Source organism: Echinops telfairi, unplaced genomic scaffold (assembly GCF_000313985.2).
Source record: "Echinops telfairi isolate 266 unplaced genomic scaffold, ASM31398v2 ScPeMD7_7409;HRSCAF=8447, whole genome shotgun sequence".
NCBI lineage: Eukaryota > Metazoa > Chordata > Mammalia > Afrosoricida > Tenrecidae > Echinops > Echinops telfairi.
Window position 1 is genome coordinate 12305283 of NW_022111309.1, and position 24494 is coordinate 12329776.

General features: G+C 41.9%; 1 protein-coding gene across 12 annotated transcripts in view; it reads left to right on the forward strand.

The window, feature by feature from the left end:
- AKAP13 (A-kinase anchoring protein 13) overlaps positions 1 to 24494 on the forward strand; it is a 312203-nt gene that overhangs the window by 196537 nt on the left and 91172 nt on the right. For all 12 annotated transcript variants that reach the window (XR_006680703.1, XM_045296492.1, XM_045296493.1 and 9 more), the window contains 2 exons: positions 5621 to 5696; positions 13647 to 13783. Coding sequence is in view for 11 of the 12 variants with exons in the window: in XM_045296492.1 (XP_045152427.1) it covers positions 5621 to 5696; positions 13647 to 13783 (213 nt within the window). In the remaining variant the exon portion in view is untranslated. The remainder of the gene's footprint in view (positions 1 to 5620; positions 5697 to 13646; positions 13784 to 24494) is intronic.

Sequence of the window (24494 nt, forward strand, 5' to 3'; positions counted from 1 at the left end):
GCCCTGTCCGACGTCTCCCTTCATCCACTTTTCGGTTGTCTGTCCCCCAGGGAGGAGGTCACACACAGTTCCATGTAATCGGTTCCCTCTTTCCTACCGGATTTCAGTAATTCTTCTCAGGTACATTACCCTTGATCAAGCCCTACCAGGCCTCCTACACCCTTCTCTCATTTTGGATCACTTGTTGTTCCCTTGCCCCTGGGTTTGTTAAGCTGCTGGAACCGTTGGTCCCTTTGTTTTCTCCTCCAGATTGTTTATCCAGCCTATCTTATCTAGATAGACCTGCAGAAATAGCCTGTAAATAGTTCAAGTACTGTTTGTTGGCCTTTCGGGGTGTTTCCTTGTCAAGTCTGATGGGGTACCATGCCCTGGTCCCAACGTCTATTTTTAGTACTCCCTTGGGACTTCCTTGCTCTGCTCTCCTTGCTGTTCTTTTACATGCCCTTCGTGTTTTGCCTTAGTGTGGTGGGGTCAGATCAGGCACAATACCCACACTGTGTCTCCAGTTTTGTCCCCCGTAGGGCTATGGGTCAGTGAGGGATGTCATGTCTCATAGTGGGGCCGGCCATATGGTCTTCTCTGTGGGTTAGCTGCACTGAGTGGAGATATCATCTTCAAGGCTGAGCTTTTATGAAGGATAGTAAACCTGCCCTAGCTTTTGCCCCTGACCAAAGTATTCTCTTTATTACACAAGTAACTCTCAGGTGCTTGTTTGCCAGCCATACCCTTCCCAACCCCCTGTGAGGTGTTTTCATAACCCCCACTATACCAAATTTCTATTTACATGGTGGTATAAATGAGAAAAAAAATAGCATACTTTTGAAAATACCTCATGGGGATTAGACATCATTGGCAAGTAAACATAGAAGGTCCTTGCATGTTATTTGTGTGAAACTGCAGTATGATGGACAGGAAACAAAGCAGTTCTTTGCTTTATTTGGAAAGAAAACTATCTGATAGTGTACAAAAATTCTTGGAAACAGTAGTTAGGACAAAATGCAGTTACTAGTGTCTTTGCTCATAATATGCAGAAACACATGAGTCAGCTGGAGGATTTTGTTCCAACACAGTATGTTCTCATCACTGTAACTCAGAAATGAGTATATTTAAAGAGATTTGATTTAATGGTAATCTAATTTCTCAGTAAATATATAAGACGAATAGACCATTCTTTCCATGTTATTTTGCAATATAAAGTGAATTACACCGTTTATTTTAATAGGATGCGGATGGTGGTCAGGCAAAGAATGTTGAGTGTACTCGCCATGAGGATATGTTCTAAGGTAGAGAATTGCCTGACAGTTTCCTAAAAGTGCTGGCTGGAAAAGTTGTTGGTCATTGAAGAGAGGACAGTTCTATGCATTTCAGAATAGTCGTGTTCAGATTCTTTACTCTGTTGTTTAAGGATCTTCTAAGATTTCTTAATTGCAGTTAACCATTTAAATTCACTGCTGTATTCATACAGCTTCTTCCTATTCAGGGATTAAAAGGAAGCTGTTTTTTCCCTTTCAACGTCAAAACACAGTTTTAAAGTGGTTATTGTCCCTGTTGCTTTTTAATGTTAGCAGAGAATTTTAGTTTTAACTTCAAATGAGATGCAGGTGAAATGAGAAATCTTGGGAAATGTGGATCACTTTCAACATGTTGACCACATTTCCTATCTGTAACACACCAGGAGTTCGTAGGCTTATAGCCTCTGGCCCCTGCTGCCTTCTCCCCCCTCTGCCACCTCTCCCAGCTACCTCCACTCTGTAACAACAAATAGCTGAAAAGAACAAAATGAATTGGTGTTTTCGTTCTTGTTTAAGACCCTGTAATTCTTGCTTGTCACACTATTGTAATTTACTGTCCTGCCTTTTACGGTTTAGTGTGTTGTTGTTAATTACAGTGGAATTAATTGTGACTCACATTGGGCAACTCCATCTATGCAGAGTAGAAAGAACTCCTCCTTCTTACATTTGAAACACATGTTGATATTTATGTGCAGAATAATTTAACTCTCTTCTCACCAAAGTGACTAGAAATCTTTTGGATAGGCACATCCTATGTTCTCTCCCCCACTGCCATGGAATTTGTAGTTTCCTTATCCTGCCTTTTCTAGACTTGTAAAATGAGCTGTGTACTGTTTCCTCCTAATGTATTTTTCTGTAAGACTGTGTAGAGTTGATTTTAGTTTTTCTGTCAAGGTTTGGCTAAGATCAAGTGAAGGTTTGGTAGCATTAACCACCCACACCATCTGAACCTGGAGTTTTCCTTCTAAGATAGTTTTAAACAAGGAAATCTACTTGAGCTAACTGTGTCTTGTGGAATGAGATCGTTCTGGTATATATAATTTACTCTAACTTGCTGAATTTATTGCTATAAAATATTCATTTCTTTATTATTACATCAGTATTTATAGGATAACTGTGATCTCCCTTTTGAATTCTTTGTGTGTGTGTGTGTGATCCAAGTGAGTTTTATGGGAGTTAGAAGAAGTTTCAGGTTCACACAAGCACCCGCAGCGCTCCTCACCCTCTCTACTCGGAAAGTCATGCAGTCGACTCTGGGCACTTGCCTTTTCAGTTATTCCACAGGGAGGCGTGAACGACCCTGGTTGACCCCATTGGCTGAATTGAATTTACCTGGCCTAGGTGTGCTAATCCAGGTGCAGCACCCACCCAGGTGTACCTCCCCTTCCTGGCCAGAAACCTGAGCCTCTGCTTATGCACAGTGTACCACTCCTTCATGGGCCAGTATCTCGGACCTTAAAACATACATAATGGATGCCCCAGCCCCTAAGCTAGACAACCTAACATTCCCCCCTGAAGAGCTGTGGACCCAAATCTTTGGGGTACTGGTTGACGACATCTCTACCTTTGGAATTCTTGATGTTGGCTATTTGGAACTCTTCTTTTGTTCTTTAACATGTCTCAAAAAACAAGATCACTGCCACTTAATCAATTCTGATTCATAGCGACCCTATAGAACAGGGTAGAACTGTCCCTATGGGTTTCTGAGGCTATAACTCTTCATGGGAGTAGAAAACCTTATCTTTCTCCTAAGGAGCAACAGGTGGTTTTGAACTGCTAACCTTCAAGTTAGCAGCCCAATGCATAACCACTATGGCACTAGAGCTCCTTAAGCATGTTTAATAGAAGTATATTGATATTGCTGATCCTTTCAGGAAACTAGCTTTGGTTTAAATAATTTTACCATTTTTCTATTTTCAATTTTTTTTTATTTCATCTATTTCCACCCTTAATTTTTTTATTTCTACTTGCTTTGGTTAATAGAACCCCTGTGGGCACATTGTTTAAGTGTTCAGCTGGTAACTTAAAGGTTGGCAGTTCAAATCCATCACCTGTTCCACAGGAGAAAGATGCGTTGGCCTGCTTCTGTAGAGATTTACCATCTTGAAAGCGCAGAGGCAGATCTACTTCATCTTGTAAGCTTGCTAGGAGTCAAAATCAACATGATGGCAGTAGGCTTAGGTTTCGTGTTAGGAATACACTTTTAAAAAATTGGTTTCTTAAGGTGGTAACTTAGATTGTTGATTTAAGACCTTTCTTACATACGTATTTGGTGCTATACATTTTAACCTAAGCAACAAAGTAGCTGTGTTCTTAAACTTTTATATGTAGTGTTTTTATTTGGATCAAATTGTTTTCTCTGTTTGCTTAAGATTTCTTTGATTTTTAGGTTATTTTGAATGTTTTTAGTGGGGATAGTTCCAGATAACTTTTATATTTTGAATTCTAATGTAATACTTTTGTGGTTAGACAGCATACTTTAAATTTGAGAGTGCTCTATGGTCCAGAGTAGGGTCTGTCTGGGTTCATATTCTGTGTGTACTTGTAGAGAACGTGTGTTCTGCTCTTACTGGGTGTAGTGTTTGGTATGTGTCACGTAGGTCATGTTGGTGGGAATGTTTTTCAAGTTTTCCATATCTGTGTTATGTTAATTACCAAGAAGAGTCTTGAAATCTCCAATGGTAGTTTTAAAAGTTGCAATATGTTTGAAGTTGATGGAAGTGTAGTATTATAATGTTAAGGTGATTTGGGGATTGTAAGGGATATTTATTTTAAATAACTGGTGTTTTGTTTTGTTTTTTCTTGAATGCATTGTGGAATCACACGCTTGGGTTAAAGTGTGCCAGTTAACTATGTAGCAACTCAGCAACCCTCTGAGCCTATGCTGACAGATAATACACATTTCGTGATGCGATTAGAGGGTTTAAATGAGATGGTACATATTAAGTTTTAGCATAAATATAGTGATTTTAATAATAATTTCGTATTTATTTTTTTTTAATGTGAAACCTTGGCAGCAGATGAGAATTTTAATGTTTGGTCATCCACTGACTTCTGTCTTATTCTACCTGCCTTATTCCTTTGTATATAATTTTCTTGTTGCTTTTGTATACTTTGGTTATATTGTGGAAACATTTTGTTCATAACATAATTGTACTCACTTTACAATGAATTATTTAAGAAAAAATAAGTGTTGGTATAGTAGATATACTTGAAAACTCAAAAGAAAACCTTTCATGTGAGTCATAGCAATCCTATAGGCTAGAGTAGAGCTTCCCTTTCAGGGTCTCTTTAGGAAGGCTCTACGTCTAAGAAAGCACACCGCCTTTTCTGTCTACCACGAAGCAGCTGACTGACTGAAACTGCAGCTTCTCATTTAGCAGCTGAATGCTTAACGTAGTGCCACAACATCACAGTAAATTCTATTGAACAAAAATGTCAAAATGCGACACTCATGTTTACCAGCCCACTCTCCAGCTAAGCCAATACACCTCTGGAAGCAGCATTTCCATCTCTCTAGTCCTCTTGGGAAAAATTCTGTGCTCTTCAAGCTATACCACATCAAAACGGCAGTTTTAGTATCCTCAAGAGGCGGCACATGTCCTGTTCCTGTTCCATTCGGTGTTCTTTGAGTTTGGGGAACAAAAAGAAACCTGAATGTGTCTGCTCAGGACTGTGAGGAGGGAGGGTGGGGTATCCTCAGGATGCTAGGCTGCATTCTTTGCATGTTTACAAATAGTGAGTTCTTCTCACTTGTTGGTCTTTCTGGAAACAGTTTCCCTACAGGTACCTGACAGTATATTTAATTTAAACACAACTGTTCAAATCCTCAAGGCGCCCTGGTATGTTGTAGGGTTTGTCTGTGATAGGAAAAAAATCCTCCCTGCAGTGTCCCTGCCCTTTCCTCACCAAAGCAGTCTTCTTAAAACATCTTATAACAAGCCCTATGTCATCGACCTGTTTCCTGTAAGAAAGTCTATCAAGATTACTCCTTTGGAGGCCCCCGCTCCCCAGAAAAGTAATAATCAACTTCTAATTTATCTGAAGCCACTGTTTTAACTGGACTTTCTGCTGCTGTTTGGAAGCTACCCTGAGAAGACTGAGACAAGAGCATCCCTGAGAGAGCTTGTCTACAGCGCCCCTCTGATGAGAGATTTGTTTGAACATAGATTATTGGGGGTGTTGGAGATGAGCATCAAGTAATTGGAATCCTAGTAACAATGGCTTTTTTGCTTGCGTGCTCTATGCATGCTTGCAGCACCTATGTCTGAAACACATCCTGTGTTGCTTCACTGCTAGAAGCTTAATCTGTGGTTCTGTTCCTGCAGATCAATCAAGAAAGCTGGTGTGCAATAGACCCATGCCCTGAAGCAGCATCTCTTTTGGCTTCTAAGCAGAGCCCAGGTAAGCAGAGAGATTCTCTAGCTTTCATTGTGCTTGAAGAGCGCCATCAAGTATATCCATTGCCTTGAGCCCTGAAAAAAGGAGAAGTGAATTTGTTAAAAAGCCCCTTCTGACTCCCTGTGACCCTGTGGGTCAGCACAGACTGCCCCATAGGATTGCCACAGCTGCAGCCTCGAGGAAAGCTGACAGCTGATGGGTGCCTTCAAAGCCCCAACCTTTCTGTTGTCAGCCCAGTGCTTAACCGCTATAAGTGTGTGTGTGTGTGTGTGTGTGTGTGTTAGGGGGCGGGGGTATAGTTGATTTTACAGATTTTTTTTACATATGATTTATTAAGTGATCTGTGAAGGCATGTGTACTGAGCATATACACCCTAAGGATCTTTGAATCTGCTAACACCATTAAGAAGAACTAAAATGACAGCTCGCAATCTTGACTGCACATTGGAATTGTCTGGGAGCTTTAAAAAGATATCGAGGCCCTGCGAATTTGGATTTGATTCATTTGGGATGAGATCTGCCATCAGAATCTTGAAAGGAGCTTTAGCTTAACTTGTAAGACTATGGCTGAAGGCCACAGCACTGTCAGGATTGAGTCTTCCCTTAAGCAAGCAGCCACAAGGTCCTAGGCACAAATGGTCCTGGCATGGCGTTGCATGTTACCAGGACATGTGTAGTACGTGACTTGTGGTTACTTTTTCTGAGCTTTGAACTCCCGTTCAGCCACTAAATCATTGTGACTTGAGGGACCTTCCCTAACGTCTATGTGTTCCATAGTCTCCCAGCTCTAAAGCATTACCAGCTCTTCTCTTCTGGGGGAGAGGGAAGGAGAGGAGAGTGTTGCAAGGATGACGTGTGTGGTAATCGTCAGGCTTTGCCTTTATGTCTGTTACTGCAGCTGTCATGAGGAGTCTTCTTTACCCAGCCCCTTCTCTGTTTCAAACCAAACTAAACCCACTGCCGTGGAATGAATTCCAACTCACAGTGACATAGGACAGAGTGACATTGGCCAGAGTAGAGCTGCTCCCTAGGGTTTTTGAGACTAAACCTTCACGGCCTTGACCTTACCGTGAGCAGCCCGGCACTTGACTACTGCGCCACCAGTGTGCCTTCCCGCTACTGACTGGCTCACTGTACAAACAGTGCGTTCCTCTCACTTGCTGGTCTTTCTGGAAACAGTTTCCCTACAGGTACCTGGCAGTACTATTACATTTAAACACAACTGTTCAAATCGTCAAGGAGCCCTGGCGGTGTAGGGTTTGCCTGCTAACTAGAAACTTGAGCTTCAACCTCGCCAGCTGCTCCAAAGGAGAAGGTGTGGCAGTCCGTTCCCATGTTGTCGTTAGCTGCCGTCAGGCCCATGCTGATTCACAGCGACCCTGAGAATAACAGAGCAAAACATTGCGTGGTCTGGCACCTCCCCACGAATGCTCGTATGCTTAAGCCCAGCGCTGCAGCCACTGTCCGTCCACCTTGTCAGCATTTCCTGCTGCCCCTCTACTTTACCAAGCATGATGTCCTTCTCCAGAGACTGCTTTCATGACAGCATGTCCACAATACTTGTGACAAAGTTTCACTATCCTTGCCTGTAAGTAAGTAAGTACAGCATTCTGGCTGTACTTCTTCCAAGACAGATTGGTTGGTTCTTTTGGCAGTCTGTCGTACTTGACTATTGTTCGCCAGCACCGTAATTAAATGCATCAGTTCTGCCTGGGTCTTTGTTACTCGGTGTCCAACTTGCAACTGCGCTCATACGTAATAATAAGTTGAGAAATAACTAAACTATTTGAAGACAAAAGGAACCCTGCCGGCAGAGTGCTTGCCTGATATTCCACAGGTTGGTGGTTCAAATCCACTCGTGCTTCAGTGGAGAAAGAGGTGACAGTCTGTTTCCTTAAAGATTACAGCCCTGGAAACTCACAGAGGCAGTTTTACCCAGCCCTTAGGGTCGCTGTGAATCAGAATTGACTCAACAGAGACAGTTTGGTTTTTTATTCAAATCCTCAGTCTCTAGATAGTTCCTATTGAGGCTGAATTCTTTGATTTTACTGCAAAGGAATTATTGGAAACAATGAAAAGTGTTTTTCTCTACTTCACATGGAAAAGTGAATATCACTCTATTTGGGTCCTCCAGATTTTATAAAATGGACCCTGTTTGCAGATTTAACTGATACTTCTCCCATTTTGCCCCTGAGAATTTTCTACTTAAAAACATGCTTTCTGTGTTTTGGTTCCTTAAGCTGTTAGGGAATTTTTCTGAAAGTGCAATGACTCTTTACCACTTAGTGAAACCTTCTGCCCTAAAGGTTAAGTGAAGTTGCCTCACAGTTAGAATGCCATCAGAAAATATCTCCATTACATTGCAGGTTAATTCACTTATTTAAAGAAATTAATTCTGAGCCCGCAGCATTTCCCCACAGCCTAGTCTTGAACTTTGTAGAATCTGGTCAGTACCTTGACCTGCAAGCACAATAATTTGGCCTTTTAAAAGTGGTTCTTACCAAGGGCTCTGTGTTAGTCTGGGTACTTTAGAGAAACAAATGCACAGAAACTCATATATAAGAGAGTGTTTTATATAAAGGTTAAGTGCACATCAAGAAAACATCCCAACCCAGTTCTGCCCAAGCCCACAAGTCCAACATTAACCCATATGTCCGACACCAATCCACAAAGCCCTCCTCCATCTCACAAAACACACACTATGACACCGACTGCAGGAGGAAATCCGAGTCAGTGAACTTGTAAGCATCTCAGCACTGGCAGGGGTCTCTACATGGCTGCTTCAGCACCCAGGGCTGCATCGGGGTAGGTCCATGTGGCTTCTCCTCGGGGATGTCTTGCAGGAAGTGAGCCTCGCCAGCTGGAGCAGGGAAGTGGCTAAGGCAGCAGCACCCTGGTACGACCATCACAAAGCAAGAGACCCGAGAACTAGAAAGTCTATGGGCTCACTGACCCATTTATCCCTCCGCCCTTCACTTAACCCCACATGTGTTTATTGGTCAGGTTGGCACAATAAACTTTAACTCAGGCTCAATAGAAAGTAAATGTCTAGAAAAGAATAATGGCAACATATGTACAAATATCCTTGATATAATTGATGTATGGATGGCCATGAGTTGTAAGAGCCCCCAATAAAGTGATCTTTTTTTTTTCCAAAAATTGATTCTTTTTAAGTCTTTAGCAAAATCATCAGATTTAAATGTTAGTACAATTTATTTTGAATCAAGTATGTTCAGTACTGCAGATTTCTTCTCTTCACAAATACGTGCTTGAGATGAGTAATAACATTTGGACCAAATAAGATACTATCTTTGGAAATCACATTGTCTGTTCTTCAGTACTGAATAAATGGAAGATAGAATTATGATTAGTGTGGCCTAACAGAGTCCACTGCGGTGTGTTTTCCTGCCCTTCCCTGACTACAATGTGTATGCTTCTGTACCGTTTTAACTCGAAAACAATTCCATGGGATCTTACAAAGTATGCACTGTTTTCTGCTAAGGGTGAGCCCTGGTGGTGTAGTGGATACTCAATGGGCTGCGATCCACATGGTCGGCAGTTCAAAACCACCAGCAGCTCTGCAGGAGAAAGACTGGTTTTCTACTCCCGTCGACAGTCACAGTTGGAAACCCACTGTGGGTCGCTATGAGTCAGCTTTGATTCTATGACCGTCAGTTTGGAGCTTTCTGAGCATTTTCTGGGACTGGCTCTGCTAGCCCATCTTCAGGGGATTGTTATCATGAGCTACTTCGTGACATACACATTATGAGTTAATGAAGCCTTCACTCCATTCAGTATATTTGTAATGTGCCTATTACAGAATCAGAGTTCAGGTCACATTAAATTGAACCAAACCCCAAATCTGCTGCCATCAAGTTAATTCTTAGCATCCTTGTAAGACAAAGTAGAATTGCCTCCAGAGGGTTTCCAAGGCTGTTAATCCTTCTCTTGAGAAACAGTTGGTGGGTTTGAACCACCTACTTTTTGGTTAGTGTACAAGCGCTTAACCACTGTGCCAGCAGGACTCCTTTAGGGCAACATTATCAATTTATTATTTGTAAGTGTCAACACAAAACACACACACAGGTATTAAGTTGATTCTGACTCATAGTAACCCAATTTGGGATTTCTAAAGCTGCAAATCTTCACATGAACAGGTAGACGCCCTCGGCTTTCTCCATAGAGCAGCTGGTGGGTTTGAAATACAGTACACATCTTTTGGTTAACAGGCAATGCTTAGCCCACTGCACCACCAGAACTGCTTAAACTGGGGCTTACAGGGCCTAAATTACTTTCTTGTAGCTTAGGTTAAGATATCTTTTTTGGCTACCAAGTACTCAGGTCTAATTTTAAGCCAGTAACTCTAAAACCAGTGCGCTTTCCTCTTGTTTGTAGCTTGATTTAAAAAAAACAAACTCACTGAGTTAATTCTGACTCACAGTGGCCCTGTAGGACAGGGTGGGGCTGTCCCTTTGGATTAATGAGACTATAAATCTTGGCAGAAAGCTTTATCGTTCTGGTGGGTTCAAACTGCTAACCTTGCCTAACCCACTACACCACCCGGGTTCCTGGACCTTAAAGAGCGTTACAGTTTTATTTATTAGCAAGGGGACTGGAAGGAGGAAAGAAGAACTTTCTTTGATTTTGAAATCGCTAACATGTGCTTTAAGGCATGGTATAGCTTTGGGTGGGGAGAGTATTGTTTCCTGGTTGCCTAGTTCTTCGAACTCTCTTCCCTCCTCCTGCCCGCCAGTAGTCATCATCATCTCACACAGCCAACTCTTCTCATCCCAGACTCGTTTGTGGTCCCTGGTCATTGCTGGTTCCCATTTATTTTCTGGGTGAGCTCTTCCTCCCAGGGCTGAATCTGGATCTTCTTTACGAATTTTCCATCAGACTCTCTCTGAGCTGGTTTGTTTTCAGTCTGGAATTTGGACGTGGTCTGCTTGACTGCCAGTTGGACCGCCTGGTGCTCAGCGCGGTTGCTGTGACAGCCCTTTTCTTTTCTTGGCCAGCCCCCCTCATCTCCCCACTACCAGTGAATGATGTGTTTGGTTTTTGCAAGTGGAGAAAGGGGATGGAGTAGAAGAATCGCACTCATCAACTCCACCTGTTAGTACAGATGCTAAGAAAAGCTAAAAAACCCTCCAGGATACGCATGATGTTTGGAAATCTTTTAAAGGGAACGCCATCCTCACGGAAATAGCACCCTCAAATAGTTAGGGTCAAGTCTGAAATGAACTTAGGGCTGTTTGGTTTTGGTTTTGTCAGCTGAATGTGTGCATAGTTACTGTTTCAGATTAACCCATGGGCCTTGCCTGATATCCTGTGTCTTCTTTTCTGTATTTTGTTGGAAATTGCTTGTAATATGCCCATTTACCCCATAAGGTGCCCCCCCCTAATACACATGGCAGTACAGTCTTGTTTTTGCATGTGGATTTGCTTAGTACCTAGCCAGGTGCCAAACTTAATAGAAAAGGCCATTTTATTAACAATGGATTCATTCAGCACCTCCTTGACCCTTCCTCTTATTATTTACCTATTAACTGTCAATTATCAGGTAAGATCAACTTCTTCCCACTATCTCTTTAAACATATAAAGCATACAGAACCACAGCTACTATCCAGCAACACTCCTCCCCCCCCCCCCAAAAAAAAAAGGCAGAGTCAAAAGTGGCATTGTAGTTAAATCTCCAATTTCCCTCTCTGTAGACAACTTTTTCGAGACTGAGACACAGTCATGCAGCCTCTGTGCAATGCATCTCATCAAATAACAGCACTTAGTAAGGCTGTCCGTAGTGACTTGCTGTGCCTTCCACTCACTGGACTTGGTGCTGCCTTCTGGAACAGTGCTTAACATTTCTACTTACTGTTCATGGGATGACTGTCCCTGGACACACTCATCCAGTTCCTCTGTAAGTAAAATGTATCTCAAGTCTTTCCACAGTTGGGTCTTAATGGCCACACTTGCATCTGAGATCTGTTTATCAATGTCTTAATTAACACATGTTATCTAGAAACAAAAGAAATGTGTGTGTGTAGGGGGGGGTTCTGGCTAGCACATGGCCATTTTGGCTTTGAGTACACTATCCATTAATACGGGATCAAAAGATTAGTGGGTGGGTGGGGGGGGGGTGTCTTAGCCTTTAGATTTTCTCCCAAGTGCCTTGCATGATCAGCTCCTTTGGAATTTGTTCCAATTTTAAATAAAATCAATTTTACCTTCCAAGGAGGTTGAACCTACCTTGAGTTCTTGGTTGTACTATGAATCTGTTTAACCCAGTCTCTACTAAATCACATGTCCCTTTTGTCTACAAAGATAAAAGGAGGTGATAGGCTGAATATCTTCTTAAGTGTAAGATTCTATGTCTGTAGGATTCCTTAATACACACCAATATAATAAAAATAATAATAAAAAATATAAACCAATATAATATTTCTGCCAAGGTCTCCTTCCTCCTATGGAGCAGAGTCCCTGCCCTACTCGTTGAGTAAAGAACAGATTCCAGGTGATACATTTTCATACTTTGACATATTATTCTTCCGAAATCGAGTCACACTAGAAAAGTTGAATTGTTTATATATATGTGTGTGTGCATCTATGTTAATATTAAGTTCTAACAGTTTTATGGCATGTAGTTCACATACTATATGATTCAGTGGTTTAAGCATATTGAAGAGTTGTGCATTCATCACCACAGTCAGTTTTAGAACATCTTTTTCATTCTTGTCCTCGTTGTTACTGGTTCCTCCGTTTCTCCCAACCTCTTCTGCCATAACTCTTAAGAAACTATTAATCCATTTACAATCTCTATAGATTCACCTATCCTGGATTTCAGATAAAGAAAAGCATACCCCCCAAAACCCTAACCTAACAACAGCAAAATGAAACAGAGAAAAACCTAAATCAAAAGGAAAACAGAAAATAATATAAACTAGAACAAATTTTAAATGAGTCAGAAGAGAGAACAAATGATAAGGTATTAAATTTTAACCTAATTCAGGCCCCGCAAAATTAAAAGCTCACTGTTATTGAATCAATTAAACTCAGCAACTGTATAGTACATCTGCCTGCCCTAATCCACACCATTGTTCTCTGTGTGATACAGCAAGGCTTCACATTCCTGGACTATGGTCAGAGAGGATATATTAGAGGCTTTATCCACACGGGGACCCTGCAAATGGATTTGGGGCTTTCACTGTTATCCATAGCTTTCTGAAAAACTCTGGTTCTCAGAATTTAAGCTCTAATACCAGTCCTTCCTCCAGTCTTGGATTTTATTACCGTGCATTCTCAGGTATAGGCCGAGTTTTTCAGCACATTTTTATGCAGTTTTTGTGGTAAATTTAGGTGCCTCGGCTGATATTGGGTCAGCTTATACTCAAGTAAATATAGTACTTACAGTCCTTGGATCAGACAGGCTGGTAGGCTTCTTCTGTCTAAACTAGTTATACTGTTGCTATTATTAAGCAATAGAACCCCTCATGTTAATAAAACTTAAATGTTTCTTAGATATATTCCTCTTTGCCTTTTATCCTAGTATTTTGATAAAATAACACGTTTCCAGAAGAAACTTAGTCTCCAAATAGGGATTGGCAACATACCCAACCATGTCGTTTCCTAGTAATAAACTCTGATTTGGGTGACAAAAGAAAAATACTTGGAGGAAACCATTACCACTGGGGTACCTACGTATACATGAAATCATGGTTCTGAGTCACCATTCTCTTGCTTTATACCCACCGTCTTATATGGCCAGCGCGGTAACTGTCAGCAACCCAGAAAAGGGTTGTCAGAGCTGGAAACTGAAAATTTGGCCAAGTGTACTTTATGTCTTCTTACCAGTTTGAAAAAAAAAGAAGAAGAAAATTTAAAAACATCAGTTCCTGGGGTGAAAAGAAATAAAAATGTTACATTATATGAAATGTTGGCGGCTCATGCTATCTTTTTCAGAATGCGAGAACTTCCTAGATGTTGGGCTGGGCAGACAGTGTACCTCATCACCAGGTGGCCTGAAACGAGAATCTGTGAGCGATTCGGACCTCTTCCACTCCCCCAGCGATGAGATGGATAGCATCCTCTTCTCAAAGGTAAGGTGGTGGCAATCAGGGACTCTTGCTAGTAAGTCATGATCCAGTTAGCTGTACAGGGTCGCAGTCAGGCTCTTGAATGATCTTACAAGAATGTAAAATGTTCCCTCATCAGGAAGGAAACCCCAGACTACCGAGGGCTTAAAAGAAAGCTTTAGTTTTCTGCAGAACCATAACTAGCTAGTTATGTGTAGCTTGAATAGTTAGCTCACATTGAAGCGTGAAGAAATGGAAATTTCTTTCTTTTGAAGTAAGTCGGTTAACAGTGGGCCAGACGGAACCACAGCTCAGACTACATGATGTCATGTGTATAAAATAACAGAGAGTCATTTCTGATTTATGTGTTTAGGCCTGAAGCTCCCTGCTGAGATTAGTGATATCACCTCTCCTCATCTAGTGTGCTTAATTGGAACTTTCTGGATCTCTTGCTAGGGAACTTTTGAACCTCTTTCCCTAGTAAATAGTCCATCCGCATGAAATCACCTAATGTGTGTGTATCATTTGAGGTGGTAGGAGGCAGGAGGGAGGTGTGGGGTGGGAAGGGAGGTGTTTGCTTTCTTCTCCTTGTGTTTGTATCTAGTTGCAATGAACTTTGTTTTGCAAAGAGTTTCCCACCACAGAGACAGCAAATAGTGCTCAACTATATGCCACAAGCAATCTTCTCAATACTAAAAGTGTGCAAGCAAAGGAACAGAAACACTGGGTCAGTTGTAAAAAAATAAAATCTACTTTCTTATGATTTTGTGAGGACTTTGGAGAAGGTAGTATGTGCAATTAGATTAGAATGCGATTAGATTATCCAAAATCGTGTGATGTAGCTGCTTAGAAATTAAAGCTATGGAATTTTGGTCTGGAAGGTGGTACTGTCAATACCTTCATTTTTTAAAAAAAATCATTTTATTGGGGTCGTACAACTCTTACCACAATCCATCGATCCATCCATGGTGTCAAGCATGGTGTCATCATCCTCAAAACTTTTGCTTTCTACTTGAGCCCTTGGTATCAGCGCCTCACTTTTCCCCCTCCCTCATGAACCCTTGATAATTTATAAATTTTTATTATTTTGTCATGTCTTACACTGTCTGGCGTCTCCCTTCACCCACTTCTCTGTTGTCTATTCCCCAGCCTACCCTTCCTTTTTGTCCAGGACTCCCATTAGCCTTCTTTAGCCCTTTCCCACTTTTTCCTTTTCCTTTTCCTTGTCCATATCTTCAAAGGAACCCTTGAACGCACAGTGGTTATAGCACTTGGCTCCTAACCGAAGAGTCAGTAGTTCAGACCTACTAGCCACTCCACAAAAGAAAAATGTGGCAGTCAGCCTCAGCAACGATTGCCGCCTTAGAAACACTATGGGCCAGTTCTTCTCTGTCCTCAAGGGTCCTATAAGTCAGACTCCACGCCAGGACATTGAGTGTTTGACTTTGTTTTATTATCTTGTAGAGGTTCATTAAAAAAAATTTAGTGGAAATGTCAGGACTTCTGTCATTGTTACTTAGAGCAAGCTGACTCAAGGCATTTAGTCTAGGAGAAATCCACATATTGGGAAGATCTACACTTCTCTGAACAAAACAAAAGTACAGTTTGTTTTGTTTTGTTTCACATCAGAATTTGGGTACTTTACAATGTGACTTTCTAAAAGATCTTGTAATACCCCAGGGGAATACCATTCTACAAGGGGATGCCTCTAGAAAGAGACCACTTGTGTTTGAGAGAAGCAGATAAGATCCATTCTTCATGTTCCAGCTCTACTGGCGGAAACTTGTCATGCATGGGAATTTGTTACATATTTATATGTGGTTGATTGATGTTTTATTCCTAAGTGAAGAGTCTCCATTAGAGAAATGCCTACTGACTGCTTCTTGGGTATGTGACAGCTTGTCCTGGGTATACCTTCTCTGCAGAATGATAGGTATTTCCAGCCTCTGAATTGCACGACTGGCTAAAGAGAAGCAGAATTTTCTGTACTCAGCCATTTTACTCAGTCAGCCAAAAGCATTTCAGAGACTGTTCCTGTAAATGACTTGTGCCAGATTCAGTAGTTCTTTCAGGGTGACTTCCTAGATGGATACAATTTTTTTCTTAATTGTAACATGTTCCCTATATACACTTTAACCTACCTGTCACACCAGAGAACCTGGGCAAACCAGAAATGATGGCTATACCTTTCACCTTTTCACCGATATCCTAACATGCCCAAGTGACTTGGGAAGAAACCAGAAGTGTATTTCAAACTCTGACTACTTCCACTCCACCACCGTTGTTTCTGCCCAGAGGAGGCTTTGCACAAAATGCAACCTCTAGCATTGACACACCAGAGGGCTTATAGACGCAGGAGTAGAAGAGAGATTCACTAATGCAGTGACAACCTCGGTTGTCGAATGGATCCCAGCTCAAACTTTCCAAAAAGTTTGAAAAAATCTGCTCTTATGTTTGTAACTTTGCTCAACAGTCAAACGAAACATCCAACTGGGAAAACCCGTGCAGGCTGAGTGGTGAGTCAGGCGTCACAGATGTCTCCCCGCCTACAGGGTGACACTCCCACAGGGTGACACTCCCGGCACAGCGCTGCTCTCATTCAGACAGCAATGGTGCTTGTGGTAGCACATTCATCACTGTGCTTTTTCTGTGTGCTGAATTGCATAAAACATCCATTTTATTTACTGTATTGTTTTGATAGTTAATGTATTTAGATGTTTTAGGGGTATTTCTATGACCTAGGGCTGTTAACTTTGTGTTGAAGTCCTAGAAAAATGAATTTATAAGTGTAATTTGGGGACCTCAGAACCAATTATTTGGTTTTCCATTATTTCTTCCAGGAAAAATATGCTTAGCTTTCAAACTTTTCGGTGTTCAAACATGAATGTGGAACGATTTGAGTACAACAGCCAAGGTATCACTGTGTTCCTGAAGAGATTTCCAAATTCTAGGCAGTCTACTCTCACTGCGATCAAGTAATTTCCAACGCATAATGACCCTAAAGGGCAGAATCAAATAACCCCAGTGGGTTCCCAAAACTGCAACTTAAAAAAAAAAAAAGAAAAGAAACTTTTTACAGGAGTAGAAAGCTGCATGGAGTGGCTGGTAGCATTGAACGGCTGATCTTGCAGTCTGTAGCCCACCACATAACCTACCTATACCCCCAATACCCCGTATTCTAGGCACTGAACTCAATGCTTCTATGCAGGTATTCTCATGGCCTCCTCCCAGCACCTCTGCGCAGCGGTGGTAGTGTCCTCCTTTTACAGACGGGCTGCGAAGGTGGAATTAAAAAATAATGTAACCTTTCCAAAAAGTTTTGAAGCATCCTTGTACTTCCCTGAAAACATGGAGGCTCTACTGGGTAAAGAAAAGCCAACCAGACTCCCTGTCAGGTTGATGCCAGCCTCTCACGACCCTGTAGGCTAGGTTAGAAGTGTCACTGTCCATGTGGGTATCTGAGATGGTAACTGTTTACAGGACTAGCAAGCCCCGTCTTTCCCAAAATTAGTGTGCTATAAATGTACCTAGGTTGGCAGGACTGGAGTTTTGGGGGAATTTTGCTCTCAATTAATCAAACTTCTTTCCTGTGAAAGTGGTTCAAGTAGAAGGCTGTTGGTAGCCAGCCACCAACAACTACCATAACGATTTTCCTTAGTGGTCATCTGCAGAAGTGTCCCAGAGTTTCTCCTTGGGGCAGTGGTTCTCGACCTTCCTAATGCCGCGACCCTTTCATATAGTTCCTCATGTGGTGGTGAACCCCCAACCATAACATTATTTTCATTGCTACTTCATAACTGTAATGTTACTACTGTTATGAATCAGGCGACCCCTGTGAAAAGGTCGCTCGACCCCCAAAGGTTGAGAGCCACTGGGTCTAGGGTCTAGCCCTCCTCTCTCCCATCTCTGAAACATAAACTATAGGCAAGACAGTGTGGCATCGTTTCCTGTGGCCTGTGAGTGGTTGCTTCGGTCACTTCCTGCTATCTAGTTCATGACTGGCCTTCGAGGGGTCCCTTTAACAGTCTTCAGCACTGCTCATGGATTTTTTTACTTTAACCTTTTCTTGTCTTTGTGTGTATCTCCTGGCAAATGGTATCCTTGGTGGATTTTATGAGCTTTGTGTTTATTTTTAAGGATATTTGCCAGTTTCTCAGTTCTGTCTTTTCCTGAGCTCAACGCCACATTTCATTTTAAGAGTGAGAGGAAATCTGGGATGTTTTTTGGCAATAGGTGTGAGAGAAAGTGTGATCATAAAATACATATGATGCAGACCACCCTGTGTATAATCCAAAAGAATAATTAATTGCAGCTTATAGATAGTAATAGTTTCTGTCTTTTTTTCCAGAGAGAGAGAAATCAGAGTTTTCTACTCGTGTGTGTCATTTTATTCCACGAGCACCCCCTCGGTTATAAAAGTATCTACAATTGGTTAAAAAAATCAAAGCAAACTCTTAAACCTCTCACACTTTAAATCAAAACGGAATAATCATTTAGCTAAGCCAGAGGGGAATACAAGGTTTTCCTTGAGCATTATGCGGCTTTCAGAACTCTCCGTGTGGGATAAAATTGACAGCAGCAACCCAAAAGATTGGCTAGAAAATTTAAGAGACAGTTAATTTATGTTAATGAAGGAGGAACAACTCCAAAACGGGGTGAGAATGGTTGTCGACCCTGAATAATATAGGCAGGGTCACCCAGAGGCATGTGTAGAAACTGCTGGATGGATGTGTGCGGTCGGAGCTCTGCTGGTGGAGTGGTCACTCTTTGGGCTGCGAGCTGCAAGATCAGCAGTTCTAAACCACCACTGCTGGGGTTGGCGACTGACGGGCTTTCTACTCCATAGTGACCGTCTCGGAAACTCACAGGAGCAGTTCTCCCATCCTGTCCGTTGACTTTGAATCGGTATTGACTCCATGGCAGTGAATGAGTTTGCTGTGTATACCCTCCTCAATGACAAAATACATAGAATTATATTTTTTAATATTAAAAAGGAATCCCTGGGGGCCAGGGGAAGCCAGAAACAAAGCAACTCCCCTAATATATTGTTAAGGGAGCGTTTGTTCTTTCATGTGCTGCAGTTTGCCCAGAGTTACTCAGTCGCCAACCAAAAAAACAACCTTTTTTTGAAAAATAAATCATTTTATTGGGTTCTTACAATTCTATAACAATCCATACATCAGTTGTATCAAGCACATTTGTACATATGTTGCCATCATCATTTTCAAATCATTTTTTCAATACTTGAGCCCTTGGTATCAGCTCCTCTTTTATCCCCCCACCCTCATAAACCCTTGATAAATTATAAATTATTATTATTTTCCTATCTTACACTGTCCGCTATCTCCTTAGCCCATGTTTCTGCTGTTCATCGCCCCCCCCCCCTGGAGGGTGTGTGTTATACATCGATCATTGTAGTCAGTTCCCCGTTTCTCCCCCTTCTCCCTCCACCATCCCCCTATCCTCATGGTATCACTACTCCCATTACTGATACTGAGGGGTTTATCTGTCCTAGATTTCGTGTGTCAAGAGCTCTGATCTGTACTGGTCTACATGCTCTGGTCTAGCTGAATTTGAAAGGTAGAACTGGGGTCATGATACTGGGGGTGGTTGGGGTGTGAACATGAAAGAACTAGAGGAATGTTGTGTGTTCCATTGGTGTTATACTGCACCCTGGCTGGCTCATCCCTTCCTTGTGAGCCTTCTGTGAGGGGATGTCCAATTGTCTACAGATGGGCTTTGAATCTCCACTCTTGTTTGCGGTGTTATGATTGTTTGTTTTGGGTCTTCTGATCCCTGATCCCTATTCCCATCGACACCTCATAATCACACAGACTGGTGTGCTTCTTCCATGTGGACTTTGTTGCATCTCTGCTAGATGGACGTTTGTGTAACTTCCAAGCCTTTAAGACCCCAGACACTGTATCTTTTGATAGCTGGGCACCATCAACTTTCTTCACCACATTTGCTTATGCACCCATTTTGCCTTCAGCGATCATGTCAGGAAGGTGAGCATCACAAAATGCCAGGTTATTAGAACAAAGTGTTCTTGCATTGAGGGAGAACTTGAATAGAGGCTCAGTGTCCATCTGCTACCTTTATGCTTAACACATACATGGCCTATATCCCTATCATTATATACTAATGTAGTTACTTACATACACGCCTATATTTATACCTCTATAAATGTCTTTTGCTTCCTACTTCTTTCCTCTATTTCCCTCCTGTCCCAAGCATGTTTGACCTTCATTTGTCTCTCAGTAATTCCTCTTGGCTTCATTACACTTGATCAAACCCCACCAGGCGTTCTACATCCTCCTCACCATTGATTTTAGATCTCTTGTTGTTCCCTTCTCCCTGGGTTTGTTGGCTCCCCGCTGCTGCCTTCCTCCCCCGCCCCACCCCTTTCCCCTGGAACCATCGGTCCCATTGCTTTCTCCTCAGGTTTGCTTATCTTACCTATCTTATATAGATAGACATGGAAAAAAGGAAGAAGAAGAAGGAAGAAAAAAAGGGGAGGGGGGGCCTATAAATAGTTCCAGGTCAGTCTGTTGACCCTTATATATGCTTTCTGATCGAGTCTGATGAGGTTCCAAGCCCTGCCCTCCAATCTGAAGTCTACTTTCAGGATTCCTCAAGGACTTTATTGCTTTGCTCCCTTTGTTTTTCACCCTGGTGGGTGGGAGGGGGCGGGGTATCAGACCGGGCACAATTCCCGTGCCCTGTCTTCAGTGCTGTCCCCTGCAGCTCTTTGGGTCAGTGAGGAGACGTCATGTCTTGTAGTGGTGCTGGCCCTGTGATCCTCTCTGTGCCATGGATACCCTGAGCAGGCATGTTAAACTCAGGGTTTGGTGGGCCAGGATGCAATTTGTTCTCTCTTTCTCCCTCCCTCTTAGTTTGCTCTCATGTGGTCTGGGCAGACCCACCCTGCTCCCTGGGCTGTATCTTCAGTGCTGTTCTCTGTAGTGCAATTGGGGTGGGGGGGTGGGGGCGGTCTATGTAGCTGGAATTGGGCCTGGCCCCGTAGACCTCTGTTAGTTTGCTGCCTCATGCATATTAATTTGTTGTCTTCAAGGCCTGACATACCAGGTTGAGGTTTGGTCCCTCTCTCCCTTTCCTGTGGAGACACACAATACCCACCGCATGGGTAGGTTAGTGCCGTGTTCCCCTGCTGTCCACATCTTTTTTTTTTTTCTTTACCCTTCGTTTTTAGTTGGCTGCCATATGCATCCTTGGATTGGGTCTGACCCCTGCCAGAGTGCCTGGGCCTCACCCCGGAATTTTAGTGGTTTTCCCCCTATGCCCCGTGTGGTTTTTACGCTTACCTCAGTAGACTCATGTTGTACTTTTCTTTTTGTGCTTGGATTACTGTGCTTAGTATAATTTCCTCCAACTCTTCCCATGCAACAATGTGCTTCATGCACTCATCAGTGCTCATAAAATGACCTTCTGTGCTCACCATAAATATATAAATAAATATATATATATATATATATATATTTATATATTTATACAGGATCCAAATTAGAGAAACCATATATACAGGATCCAAATTGGAGAAACCATACTTGCCTTTGTATTGGGTATTAAACTTATTAAAATTTTGTAACTGTGAAGCAGAACATGCTTACTATCAGGTAATATAATTTTGACTGAGATAGTGTATGTAAATGCATTGATTGTCATACCTTTGAAACTTAAACATATTTCATATATATCATGTTAATAATATTTTGTGAATAAATAAAATGAAAATTGTGGGTATTGGTAATAGCAAGCATTATTCCAGGAACATTGTAAAATAACTGTGTGCTGTTATGTATAGTGTATAGTATGTATAGTGTATACAAAGGGCCATCAGAAATTTCATGGAAAAGTGAGATAATGGAATTTTTTCCATGAACTTTTGATGCCCCTCTGACATTCTTTATACCTCACGATATATACATCACTATAGAACAGAAGCAAAAAAAAAGGCTCCAGGAATTGATGGAATTCCAATTGAAATGTTTCAGCAAGCTGATGAAGCACTGAAAGCACTTACTGGTCTGTGCCAGTAATTTGGAAGACAGCTTCTTGGCCAACTGACTAGAAGAGATCCATATTGGTACCCACTCCAAAGAAAGGCGACCCAACGGAATGCTCAAAATGCAGAACAATATCATTGATTCCCACACAAGGAAAACTTTGCTGGAGATCATCCAACAAAGTATATTGACAGGGAGCTGCCAAAGTTTCAGGCAGGATACAGAAGAGAATGTAGAACAAGGGATATCATTGGCAATGTCGAATTGATCTTGGCTAAAAGTAGAGAATAACAAAGATATTTACTTGTGTTTTATTGACTATGCAAAGGCATCGACTGTGTGTCTCATAACAAATTATGGGTAATTTTGAGAAGAATGGGAATTCCAGAACACTCCATTGTGCTCATGTGAAAATTGTACATGAATCAAGAGGCAGTTAGGCAAATGAAACAAGAGAATAGTGCATGGCTTAAAAATCAGGAAAGGTCTGTGACAGGATTATATCCTCTCACCATACTTATTCAATGTGTATGTTGAGCAAATAATCATAGAAGCTGGTTTATATGAAGAAGAATGGGGTATCCTGATCGAAGGAAGGCTTCTTAGCAACTTGTGTTAGAAAGACGACTCAACCTTGCTTGCTGAAAGCAAGGAGAAATGGAAGCATTTGCTGATGAAGATCAAGGATTGCAGTCTTCAGTATGGATTACAGCTGTGTAAAGAAGACCAAAACCCTCACAATTGAAGCAATAGGTAACCTCATGATAAATGGGGGAAACGTTGACACTTTCAAGGTCTTTCTTGGATCCGCAATTAGTACTCCTGGAACCAGCAGTCAAGAGCCAAAAGAGGAGTTGCATCAGATAAATGTACTGCACAAGACCTCGTTAGAGTGTTGAAAAGCAAGCATGTGACTTTGAGGACTAAGGTGGAGCCTAACCCAAGCCGTGGCATTTTACTTTGCCTAGTATGCATGTGAAAGTTGGACATTGAATAAGGAAAACAAAGAATCAGTGCATTTAAATTATGGTGCTAGAGAAGAATATTGAAAGTACCGTGAACTTCTAAAAGGAAAAACTGATCTGTATTAGAAGAAGTAAAGCCAGAGTGTTCCCTAGAGGCAAGAATAGCAAGGCTTATTCTAACATACTATGGTTGTGTTGTCAGGAAAGACCAGGAACGACATCATGTTTGATAAAGTAGAGGGGCAGCAGAAAAGAAGGCCAGCCCCCAGGGAGATGAATTGGCACTGTGGCTGCAACGGTGGGCTCAGACACAGAAATAATTTTGAGGATAGCACAGGATCAGACTGTGTTTCTATTGTGCATAAGCGCTTTGAGTCAGAACTGACTGGATGACACTTAACAACAACGGCAACGTGGAACATTTATACTGGTGTACAGCATGCAGGAGCCCTGGTGGCAGAGTGGGTTATGCCTGGGACTGCTAACTGCTGCGTCAGCAGTTTGAAACCACCAGCCGCCTTCCTCATGGGAGCAAGGCTTTCTACTCCTATAAAGAATGACAGTCTCGGGAATCCACAGGGGCAGTTCTTCTCTGTCTGATCCGGTTACTCACTCGGAGTCAGGGTTGATTAAATGGCAGTCGATTTTTTTGGTACAACAAGTAGCTATAATGCAGCTCTAGTTTAGAAAGCCAATTAGGTATTTCATCCTAACATTTTATTAATAAAATTCTGAAGCACATAGAGAAGTAGCAAGTACCATGCAGTGAACATAACTTCTGCCCATAGTCTACAAGAAACTTTTTACTAATTTTCTTTGGTAAGTGTGCACCTGTCCAACCCCCTAACCAGCCCCCCCAAAATCAAAGATTTTTGCTACATTTCATGTTAGAACAGTGGTGACCACACTCTGTCAAAAGTGGAGAATTTGTGAGATGTGGACCGAGGTTGTCCATGGAGTTCCAGTTCGCACAGGTTTCACGGTATTGTTTAAATTGAAGTCGTAGTTAGAGTGTACATATATGTAACCAGTTGTACGTATATTTAAGACTGCATGAGCCCTAAGACAAAGTTTAGAAGATTATAAAGGTAGATGGATTCAGGAAACACTCATCCTAGAGTCATAAACGTCTCTGTCAGGTCTGTTTGTTGTTGTGTTTTTCCTTCCCATCCTGATCTACAGGAGGAAATCTTATCATGAAAGACGCGAGGGAGGTATGACTCATGTGCACATCGCAGGGCTACTGGCTCAGTCTTCATTCCCAGGGGTTTTCCTTCTTGCATACTTAAGTGGCTCTCCACTGTACCACACCACCTCTGACTTTCCCTTCTTGGTTTCCGCCTCTTCTTCTCTGCCCTGTGGTTATTCACTGCCGTAACGTCAGCCCTGACCTTGCCAACCCCAAGCAGGGCAGAGCAGAGTGTTGCCCTGGTCTGCTCCATCTTCAAAATCCTTGGTGTGCCCCACTCAGGCCATTGTTGCAGTCACTATAGATTGGGTGCTTTCTGACCCGGGCGGCTCACCTTCTCACTCTTCATACACACCGTCTAAAAGCTGAAGCTTGCTGACAGCAAAAAGTTCAGAAAAACGGGCATGTAGACAGAAAGTTGTGTTTTTCTTTCTTTCTTTTTTTAATTTTTTTTAATCATTTTTATTAGGGGCTCATACAACTCATCACAATCCATACATACATCAATTGTGTAAAGCGCATTTGTACATTCATTGCCCTCATCATTCTCAAAA